Raw genomic sequence first — 12405 nt, 5'->3', positions numbered from 1 at the left:
CCACCCTCAGAGGACATCCTTCCCCCTCTTAATGCACTAAAGGGGTATATTAATGAACTCTCCGCAAACCCAATCCTGGTATGTGGGGATTTCAATTCAAAATCCCCCATCTGGCATAGCCCGGTCGAAGATCCTAGGGGCCATGCGGTAAGTGAATTCCTTTCGGAAATGGACCTCCAGTCTCTGAATACTAGCCAGCTGCCTACTTTCTCTAGCAGCAATGGGGAAAGTTGGATTGACTTATGTCTTGCAAACCCAATCCTGTTGAATTTTAAAATCACTTGCCAGACCCAATTGTGTCTATCAGCAAGTGATCACGCCTACATTCTGACCACGATCCTATTTGCAAACTGCCCAGAAAAATTGACTATTCACAACATCACTAACTGGGACCTATATCAGGACTATGTAAAAACTCACTGGGATCCCACTGAGCTTACCTCTATCAATCAACCACATGATATTGATTATGCTGTTGATCAGCTTCAAAATGCTCTCCACAAAGCTTACTTTCACGCCACAAGAATAAAAACCAGTAAGCCCTCAGCCCCATGGTGGAGCCAGGAACTTGCAACCCACAGGAAGAAAGTGCGTGTAGCTAAAAGAAAGTACAGGAAAGAATCAGATCCTTACAATAAGCAGAAACTCCACCAGACCTACCAAAGGTATTTTAAAGAATATAAAACCCTGATCAATCGGACTAGGAAGAAATCCTGGCAAAATTTTTGCAACGCCTCCAACGAACGGGGACCCTGGGCAACCCCATACTACACGTCCTTCAAGAAAAAGAAACTGCTCTCAACCCCGGCTACCATCGCAAACTCTCAAAACTTTACCAACACCCTAGAAGACACCTACAAAATAATCTTCTCCGAACTGTTTCCTCCAGATAACCCCAGTACGGACACCGACTACCACAGACAGATCAGGAAACAGAGTATGAACACCTCTTCTGATGTAAATGACAGGCCTTTCACCACTCAAGAAATCTCCAGGCAATTTAACAACATAAAAAAACGGAAAGCATCAGGACCAGACTCTATAGATTGGAGGATGGCTCAGCAAGCTTATGCAGCCATTCCCACCACATTCTCAGTCCTTTTTAATAAATGCCTTGACTGTGGATACTTCCCAAAAAATTGGAAGGAGGCCTCCATTAAACTGATACAAAAGGATAAGAACACCCCTCCAAATAAAGCAACTGACTATCGCCCCATCTCCCTTCTCTCTGTGGTAGGGAAGGTGTTGGATGCCTTAATGGCTGACAGGATCTTACATCACTTAAATGCTAATAACATCCTAAACCCCAACCAATTTGGATTCATGAAAGGGAGAGCCACCCACCATGCTCTAGAAAAGGTCATTTCCTACGTTCAGGAGGCCAAAAAAAGGGGGAACCATACTATCATGGTCAGCATTGACTTCAAAGGGGCATTTGATCATGCCTGGTGGCCAGCCATACTGGCCACCCTAGCCAATGTCCACTGCCCCCTTAACATCTTCAATCTGCTGACAAGCTATCTCATGGAGAGGTCTGCCCTGGCCGTGGAAAAAGGGGAAACCTTACATAGGACTGCCATCACCAGGGGGTGCCCCCAAGGCTCAAAGTCTGGTCCACTCCTGTGGAACATTTTATATAATGGGATCCTAAACCTCACAAATGACACCTCCCATCACGGGAACCCCCACATTCAAGGGTATGCAGATGATACAGTTATCCTTCTTTCTCATCAAAACCAAGGAACTCTTCAAAATTATACTAATAACTTTCTGGATCTGGTCTACAAATGGAGCAAGGATAACAACTTAATAATCAACTATAACAAATGCTCTGCTATGGTTTTCCCTAAAGGAAACCCCCTAAAAAAGAAGCCCACTATCAAGATAAACAGTGAGAAAATTCAAATTGTTAACAGTTTAAAATATCTTGGGGTCATCCTTGACCCTAAGCTTTCATGGAAGGATCACGTTTACTATGCCTATAATAAGGCCATCAGAGCCAGCCATAGCCTAAGGTCCATAGCCAGGAACGGTTGGGGCCTCAACAGCGTTAACAGCAAACTCATCTACAAATGTGCTATTGAACCCATCCTCACCTACTGCTGTGAGGTATGGGGGTACGCCGTAAATAAAGTCCACAACCGAAAGAAATTGCTCTCGGCTCAGCGGAAAGCGGCAATCGCGATCACTAAGTCCTACAACACCGCTCCCACTGACGCTCTCCTAGTGATCGCAGGTTTAACCCCAGTCAACCTTGTGATCATCCAAAAATATACAATGAACCTCTTAATGGGCAAGCTCTCATCCAACGTTAACCCTGATACCATCCACAAGATGATCAATCATCACAATCTTCCGGACACAATACACCCCCTGATCGACGAAATAGCAAACTGTGGCCTTGACATCAAAAAGGACCAAACTTCCGTCCACCCGGCAAACAACATTACCTACGACTTTGTCCAATATCCACCACTGCCCTTGAAGGGACTCAGTTTCTACACGGATGGCTCCAAGGCCCCAGGTGCTGTCGGTGCAGCTGCTCACCTGGTGGATCCCCAAGGGAAACTTTTTTGGAATGCTGCTTACAAACTGTACGAGAATTGCTCTGTGAATCAAGCAGAGTCTTTAGCAATTTGGAAGTCTCTCCAATATATCCACAACAATATCCGGCAGTTCACTGGGAAAAGGATCAACATAATAAGTGACAGCAAAACTGCACTGCATCAGATTAAAAAAGGAAACCGTAAACTCCCAATCATAAGTAATTGTCTGGACACATTATGTGCCCTTGCTGGTGTGACTCTCATTACCTTTTACTGGGTCAAGGGTCACTCCGGCAACATCGGCAACGAAACTGTGGACAATTTGGCAAAGAAGGCTCATAAAGTAGCCTCCAAGTACTCCTACACCTCCGTTCCCATCTCCTTCCTCAGGAAGGAACTCACCGCCATCACTATGTCAAGGTGGCAAAATGACTGGGACAGTAGCCACACTGGACGGAATACCCACAACTTCCTCCCGGACGTCAACAGTAGCTCCCGCCTCACTTTCCTGAGAACGACTCATTCTATTACGCAGATTCTCACCGCCCATGGCAATTTTAAGTGCTACCTTCATCGTTTCCTTAAGAAGGGAAATGGACTTTGTGACTGTCTTGTAAAGGAGAGGGACGACCCTTTCCATCTAATTTTTACCTGCACCAAGTTCATTCAGCATCGCCAACAACTCAGAGACCTGACAACCCATAAAGGGCACAACTGGCCTTGCCACCTTAGTGTATTCCTGGAGGACAAGGACATATACACCAATTTCGTCAAATTCGTTAACAACCTAAATTTATCAGACTATCATCTCCCAACTGCTACTCAATCCAACATGCCAGCTATCTCATCGGATAACCACAGCCAGACTCCATAGCATCAGGACACATGGTTGGCAACCTTCAAAGGGCCACACTTCAAGGACTTATTTGGTATCTCCAATAGGGTGCTTCTCCCTCCTCATTACTCTCACCGGCACCATCCTATGTTTGCAATTGTATTGTAAGCCATACCAAGGCGCCTTTATTATTGTTCTGTTATCCCACCTATTAATTCTTAGGTACTGTAATTGTATTTTGTAATTTTGCCTTTCTACGTCTTAACAGGCGGTTCCCAGCAGGCACCCTCATCCTCCTCTTCCCTCCTCTATTTCCTTTCCTAATCCCCCCACCTCTCCTTTCCCACCTTCTGGCTCCTCCTTCCCTCCTCTCTTCTTGTAGGGCTATACCTCCGAGTAAGGCCTCTTCCCCTTTCACTTATTATTATTATTTAGAAGCAATTTTACATATATTTTTGGCTGAAAGAGCAGTATACAATGCAAAAATTCATTATATGGAAAAATTTTCACTATATAGAAGTTTATAATATGGAAGTTTGACTGTATATCATGATCAATATGCTTCAATAAATAAAAATGAATTTAAACAAATGTAATATACAGACAAATGTAACTGCAGATTCCCAATTTTATGACCTAATTAGTTATTGAAAAACTCTCAAGACTATCTTTAGATAAGTTGTTGTAAATTGAATTTCCTTACACACAACAGTAAATTAAAATTTTAGTCCTAAAAACAGTTAAAACTATATACAACCCCTGGCAAAGATTATGAAATCACTTCATTATGAAAATGTTTTAAGCATGTAGTAAAGAAATAAAATGCTATTGATACAAAATAATTTTCTAATAATATTCAGATATTTTGATTATAATAAGAATAATTTAAAAAATCAACATAACATTATCAAAATTAAATACATAAACTTTTTTAACATTACAAAGAACATTTTAGAATTATTTAAAACTGAGGAATAAAATTATGGAATCGTCTTATATTTACACTCTTCAAAAGTGAAATTGAAACACCATGAAGTAATGTGTGTAGCCACATGCAAATTGCAGGACCAATAGATATGCAAATGATTAAGTTTGCGTGTGCATCGGGTCATGTGGTACTCAGTTTCAGGCTATAAAGACCAGTATCAGGCAAAGGCTGTAAATGCTATCAGTGATGACTCACAGCAGCCTAACTTTTGAAGAAGTGTAGAAAATGCCTCAGAGATGACAGTGAGCTGAATATCACAGTTAATGGCTAGGGAAAGAGACCATATCCTGGAGCTGTATGACCTTAGTTTGTTGATGCACATGGTTGCAATGTGTGTTGCGAACAACGTGAGTACCATCCAGCAATGTGTGACACAATGGACAGAGGAACATCTGTGAACATACTGAAGAGAGAATGGATTGCACTGACACATGACAGAGCACACAGACTGACATATTTGCTGAATGGCCTGTTGGGACCTGTTCTCCATGGCACATGACATCTGAAGCCACGTGTCACTGTCAACAACTGCATCTGTGTCCATCCAAATCATTTTCAACAGGTTGCAATGAAGTTAGATGACATCATCTGACATGACGTGCACCAGGAGTAAAAAGTAAGTACTGAATTTTTTTGTTATTATAAAAATTTGTGTTAAAAAGGATTCCAAAACATTTTTAACTTAAAGATAAATATGTGAAAAACTATTTTAAAAAAAGGATGTCTGGAAATTCTACACCATATGGGTAAAATTTCTTCTTCCTTCTTCCTCTCACTCTCCCTGCACCCCTGAAGCTGACTGTTAAAAATTTACTAACACACCACTGCCTATTTCCTGTTAAAACCTTATAAAGTATTTTAATTATAATTTTAATATGAAATTGAAAGTTAATATTCTATTATTTTATTTTATTAAATCTTACTTTTTCACACATAATGGACTTTCAGACCTAACATCTTCCAAAGTAGCAGCTTGCAATGTACATTTCAGTTCTAAAGCTTTATCACTATACATTTCAACTGAAATATTTACTTCATCTAGTTCAAATTTTGATAGAGCATGTATTGGATCACGTATTGGTGAAGAAAACTATAATAACATGAAAACATTAGTATATGAGAGACAATAATCATATTTTTGTTCAATGTTTTTAAATAGCAACAACATTAAAAAATATTTACAAATAACTATCTCAAATCTTTATCAAAAAAATACTTTCCATTATTTTACTATCAAAATATTTTTATATTTCATATTTAATAGATAAGGAAATAAATTCCAAATTTGGTGCATTTTAAATTCCTAAGTATAAATTTAAAATATAGATGATAAGAATAGCAACCAACTGAACCTTAAAAGAAATTCCAGGATATTCTATTGTAAACTTTAATGTTTTTGATCTTTACAGGAGATCTTCCTCAGGATATAACATTCTCCAGATTGGAATGCAGAAATGGATCCCGGAATTTCTTTTAAGGTTCAGTTGGTTGCTATTTTTATGATAATATATTCCAGGCTTGCAGAGTTTGTGCTGTAGATCGAAACTAACCTCGAATATGTCTTAAATATAACATCATAATAAAAACTAGCTATTTTAATCATTTGAAAAGATTATTTTTGAAATATTGAATATAATTATTATCTATTTATTCAAATCAAATGTTTCATTTAAAACAAGGTATGAAATTACCATTTCTTCAATGTCTGTATAAAGTGTTAGTGACATTCCTTCCAATACAAAGGTAACACTAGTTTCTTTATAAACTTCATTTGATATACTTAAAAATGCTTCAAGTTTCTTTACAGAATCCTCATTTACAGTTGGTGTATGAGATTCCATTGGTGAGGTTGGTGATGATACTATATAAATAATTTATAAAACATAAATTTTCAAATATATAGATTAATAATTGAATAAAATAAAATAGAGTATAAAATAATGTTATATCATTATAAAAATATCCAGAAATAAGAAAAATATATCAAATACAAAATATAATTTATACAATTTTTCTAACAATAAATCAATGTAACCTTTTAAGAGATCCAATTATTTATTACACTGATAAAGTAAAACCTAGGCTTAGCAAACAATCATGAGACAAGAGACTATTTGCTTAACTCAGACATCTGTCAAAAAGTTGCTGTATATTTTATAATATCCAACAGTGTTTTAAAAACTAATTGATACATGGTTTCAAACTAGACAGGCAACATTACTGATTATGTTATTTAGTCTTCCAAAGCAATATGTTTGCCAATTTTTCATACACATGACTTATTTGATTCATTCTGCTTTCATTATGCTTTCTTTCAAAATTGTCTGAATTTCTTCATATTTCCATTCCATCATGTAAGGGAGAAATGCCAACATCAATCTACCAAGGTTTAATGCAAAGAGTGTCAGAGTAAGATCTAAAAAATTAAACTAATAATTTTATAAATAAAACTATATTTCCTTACTGAAGAGACAATATAAAATAAAATAATCAACCATTCCAACTTCAGCAAAAATTCTTTAATCCTAAGAACATTTTCAAACGCATTAAGCGTCCATCTTCAGTTACATCTTTAAATTAAATATGAAATTCGAACAAATATTACATAAATTAACGGTACGATTACAATAAATAAATAAATACATAAAAAATAAAAATAAAATAAAATAAACAGGATTATCGTAATTTACAAAATTATGTCAATATTTCATCAACAAATAAAAATAAAATAAAAATAAAACAAAAAATAAAAACGAAACAAAAAACCAACGTGCGGTTTAAACCAATCACGGATTATCGCAGTATTTCTTTACAAATGCCTTCATCCGTCATTAAAGATTTAAAACAATATCAGCTCTAGGATTTATCGTACTTCTATGTTTAGCCCAAATCATCGCACAAAGATTTCCAAGCTGTGGAAAGCCCATCAGCATCCCTATAATTAATGCATTGCGTACTTCTCTGCGCTCTGTGGATTTCCAATTTTTCGAAAAACTTTATTGCGTGTCTCGATCTAGTAGCCCTGATGATAGAGGCTTGGTCCCAAAAGACCGTGATGCCTTGCTGCTTAGCATAACTGGCCAGGACGGTACTATCAACTGATTTTTCCACCGATCGCTTGTGTTCATTAATCCTCTTTTTTAAATTTCTCAAAGTTACCCCTATATATACTAATTTAGAATCGAACCTATGATCCCTTAATGGTATCGAATAAATTCCTGTTAGTGAGTTACGCTCATACTTCATCTTATCATTCCTTAAAAGCTTGTATATGGTCGGATTACGTAGATAAATAACCTGCAAATTCCTACTCCTGGAAATCCTTTTAACTAACGGCTTAAGAAAAGGAATGTAATCGAGGATCACTTGGTTGGTTTCTACTCCTCCCACGCGTTCGGTTATGGTCTTTCTTGATGAGAGCATCTATTTTTTCTGTTCTGTAGCCATGTTGCAAAGCCGTTGTTCGGATGTATTGTAGCTCTTTAATTGTATCTAAAACATTGGTGCAGTGTGTGTGCGCTCTCTGTATCCACGAGCGAAATACTGCCATCTTGATATGCCCCGGGTCTGCGGAGTTCCTAGGGATAACGATTGGGACTGATGTCGGTTTCCGATAGACATTCGTGCGGATTTCCCCTCCTACACATGTTATAGTGAGATCCAAGAAATTAACACTATTATAACTTTGCTGATCTAACTCTAGAGTTAAACCATAGGGGTTTTGATTCATTAAATCTATAAACTTTTTGATGTTGCGATTGTCCTTCCACACGATAAAGATGTCGTCCACGTATCTCACGTATAATAAAATATCATCCCCTACTATCGGGAGAATACTGCTTTCTAGCTTGCGGAGTACCAATTCGCAGAGTATATAAGACATAGGGCTACCCATCGGTACTCCTCGCCCCTGTATATAAGTTTTGTCCTCGAAGCCAAAGAAAGATGTGTGACATATCAAGTCCGCTAATTCCAAGATCTGGGTGTGGTACTTTGCCGCGTTCTTAATATTGGCGAATAAAAAGTCCCGCAAGGCACAAAAGCAAGGAGGCAGCTTGATGGAAGGGTATAATGCCTTGTAATCTAATACCGTCAAACACTCCTCATTCATGAGCGTAACATCCTCAAGTTTTTGGATCAATTCTATCGAGTTTTTGATCGAAAACGGCAAAACTTGCATATTACTTTGTATAAATTTAAGAAGTACTTTTTCTATCTTGAACGTCGGAGCATTACACTTTTCCACTACAGGGCGTAATTGGGAACCTGTTTTATGCGTTTTTCCGAAAGCAAACATTCTCGGAGTCCTGGGAGCTTGTAAAGTGGCAGCATCCTAATCCTCTAGCGAAATTGCTACATATGGATGCTGCCACTTTACAAGCTCCCAGGACTCCGAGAATGTTTGCTTTCGGAAAAACGCATAAAACAGGTTCCCAATTACGCCCTGTAGTGGAAAAGTGTAATGCTCCGACGTTCAAGATAGAAAAAGTACTTCTTAAATTTATACAAAGTAATATGCAAGTTTTGCCGTTTTCGATCAAAAACTCGATAGAATTGATCCAAAAACTTGAGGATGTTACGCTCATGAATGAGGAGTGTTTGACGGTATTAGATTACAAGGCATTATACCCTTCCATCAAGCTGCCTCCTTGCTTTTGTGCCTTGCGGGACTTTTTATTCGCCAATATTAAGAACGCGGCAAAGTACCACACCCAGATCTTGGAATTAGCGGACTTGATATGTCACACATCTTTCTTTGGCTTCGAGGACAAAACTTATATACAGGGGCGAGGAGTACCGATGGGTAGCCCTATGTCTTATATACTCTGCGAATTGGTACTCCGCAAGCTAGAAAGCAGTATTCTCCCGATAGTAGGGGATGATATTTTATTATACGTGAGATACGTGGACGACATCTTTATCGTGTGGAAGGACAATCGCAACATCAAAAAGTTTATAGATTTAATGAATCAAAACCCCTATGGTTTAACTCTAGAGTTAGATCAGCAAAGTTATAATAGTGTTAATTTCTTGGATCTCACTATAACATGTGTAGGAGGGGAAATCCGCACGAATGTCTATCGGAAACCGACATCAGTCCCAATCGTTATCCCTAGGAACTCCGCAGACCCGGGGCATATCAAGATGGCAGTATTTCGCTCGTGGATACAGAGAGCGCACACACACTGCACCAATGTTTTAGATACAATTAAAGAGCTACAATACATCCGAACAACGGCTTTGCAACATGGCTACAGAACAGAAAAAATAGATGCTCTCATCAAGAAAGACCATAACCGAACGCGTGGGAGGAGTAGAAACCAACCAAGTGATCCTCGATTACATTCCTTTTCTTAAGCCGTTAGTTAAAAGGATTTCCAGGAGTAGGAATTTGCAGGTTATTTATCTACGTAATCCGACCATATACAAGCTTTTAAGGAATGATAAGATGAAGTATGAGCGTAACTCACTAACAGGAATTTATTCGATACCATTAAGGGATCATAGGTTCGATTCTAAATTAGTATATATAGGGGTAACTTTGAGAAATTTAAAAAAGAGGATTAATGAACACAAGCGATCGGTGGAAAAATCAGTTGATAGTACCGTCCTGGCCAGTTATGCTAAGCAGCAAGGCATCACGGTCTTTTGGGACCAAGCCTCTATCATCAGGGCTACTAGATCGAGACACGCAATAAAGTTTTTCGAAAAATTGGAAATCCACAGAGCGCAGAGAAGTACGCAATGCATTAATTATAGGGATGCTGATGGGCTTTCCACAGCTTGGAAATCTTTGTGCGATGATTTGGGCTAAACATAGAAGCACGATAAATCCTAGAGCTGATATTGTTTTAAATCTTTAATGACGGATGAAGGCATTTGTAAAGAAATACTGCGATAATCCGTGATTGGTTTAAACCGCACGTTGGTTTTTTGTTTCGTTTTTATTTTTTGTTTTATTTTTATTTTATTTTTATTTGTTGATGAAATATTGACATAATTTTGTAAATTACGATAATCCTGTTTATTTTATTTTATTTTTATTTTTTATGTATTTATTTATTTATTGTAATCGTACCGTTAATTTATGTAATATTTGTTCGAATTTCATATTTAATTTAAAGATGTAACTGAAGATGGACGCTTAATGCGTTTGAAAATGTTCTTAGGATTAAAGAATTTTTGCTGAAGTTGGAATGGTTGATTATTTTATTTTAATAATTTTATTTCATAAGTTTAAATACATAAAGAAAATCTATAAAAGGATGGCACCAAAGATAAGTATGATATTTTTTTTTTAAATGATGCTTCACATGAAGCATGTAATGCATTGTACCAGTACAGTATAAAATTTTCTTCATGTTTCGTTTCTATTCATCCAATTATCAGATATTAAAATTAGAAGTTTTCAAATAGATTAATAGCATGTGATGCAACATTACATAATCAAAAATTATGATTGATATCTCAAGAAGAATTAAAATTTTATATTAAAGTTTTAAAAGCATAGAGAATCCTTATATTGTTGTTATGCAAAATTCCAAAATACAAAATCTCAACATTATGAAAGGTCAATATGAAAATATTCCAAAACAATAAATTCTTATATATATATACATATAAAAATTATATTTGTGTGTGTGTAAATTTTTTATATCAAACTTATTTGGATAATTATATAAACCAAGACTTTTTTAATCTTTCTGTAATAATTTTGTAAATATATACTCACAGATTTAAAAAGCTGTTTAAAGAAATACAGACAGAAAATTAATAGTCTCTATTTTTGTTATAATTAATTAATTAATATAAAGTGAGTTACCACATATTATTCCCATTACTATAAGTTGAGTTTGCAATAGGATTGAATCAGCACGGGTGAGGGATACAAACTGGAAATGATGTTCCAGTTTGTATTGTCCAAGATAATTTTGTTATGAAATATCTACTATGAACATTAATAAAATCAATTTTAATAAGTAATAAAATTTAATTATTTATAATTTAATTTTGATACAAATAAATACTGTACTAATGTTTGAATATCATTGTAATTTGCACTATTCTTTAAGATTATAATCTTGTAAGAATATCAATTGAAAGATGTTGAATTAACATTCAACATTATGCTGTGATACCTGGGCTTAGCAACTAAAATATCTAGTCAATAGGGCTATTAATGTATATTTACCTCTTGATTTAGTGAATACTGCCTTCTAGGACAACAGATAAAAATTTTCTAATCTTTCTATTTTCTAAAACTTTTGTTAAGCAGATTGTGCATGTCTTGCAAAGAAATTAACCAGAAAATCATAAATTTCTCTATGCTATCTATTTGGACATTATGTTTTGTTCAGTAGGTTACACAAACAGTTGTTAAATCTTATTAAATATTACTTCAGTGACAGAAATTTGTATCTTAACATCTAAACATCCAATGATCATCTAAATGATTGGGCTACAATTTGGCTATTTTAAATAATTAATACAAATTAATTTGCTACTAGAGGTAGGCGTTAGGTGCCATCTCTTAACTAAATTAATAATTATAATTTAAATAGCCTGATCATTTAGGCAATTGTTGGATGTTTATATATACTCATTGGGCTTTATGATTTTTGTTATATTTGTACTTTAACACCACATATTGCAAGCATAGGCCACACCACACTCACTAGTTCCCATATAACTCAATCTTCTGTCAGACAAATTACATAATCACTTTGTTTACCTTTTCCTTCCTCTACAAAAAAATTACCATCCCATATATAGCCATGGAAAATCCCCATTTAATCCCTCAACTCCTCAAGCATTTATGAAAAAATCCTATCATCTAGCCTCATTCCTCTTCCATTATTTTTTAAAATACAATTGCTTCTTCACTATCCATTTCCATGCAAGTGCCAAGGAATTTTTATCCCTCTGTTGCAGTCAGGATTGGAGTTCTTTTTGTATAGTATTCTAGGTATATTAAGAGTGCAATATACCTGCTGGTATATTGTACCCCCAATATGCCCTTATTTCCTATTTAAAAA

At 36.0% G+C, this 12405-nt stretch overlaps 1 protein-coding gene across 6 annotated transcripts in view; it reads right to left on the bottom strand.

Moving 5' to 3' along the window:
• The window catches only part of LOC136988851 (intermembrane lipid transfer protein VPS13A-like), a 368680-nt gene that overhangs the window by 170583 nt on the left and 185692 nt on the right, over nucleotides 1-12405 (bottom strand). For all 6 annotated transcript variants that reach the window (XM_067286838.1, XM_067286837.1, XM_067286842.1 and 3 more), the window contains 2 exons: nucleotides 6061-6230; nucleotides 5293-5459 (listed from right to left, as the gene is read on the bottom strand). In XM_067286838.1, coding sequence (XP_067142939.1) covers nucleotides 5293-5459; nucleotides 6061-6230 — 337 coding nt within the window. The remainder of the gene's footprint in view (nucleotides 1-5292; nucleotides 5460-6060; nucleotides 6231-12405) is intronic.

The sequence above is a fragment of the Centruroides vittatus genome, unplaced genomic scaffold, assembly GCF_030686945.1.
Source record: "Centruroides vittatus isolate TY-2023 unplaced genomic scaffold, ASM3068694v2 scaffold_386, whole genome shotgun sequence".
In the NCBI taxonomy this organism is placed as follows: domain Eukaryota; kingdom Metazoa; phylum Arthropoda; class Arachnida; order Scorpiones; family Buthidae; genus Centruroides; species Centruroides vittatus.
The sequence above is the reverse complement of the archived record's forward strand: the minus strand, read 5'-3'. Positions and strand labels throughout refer to the sequence as shown.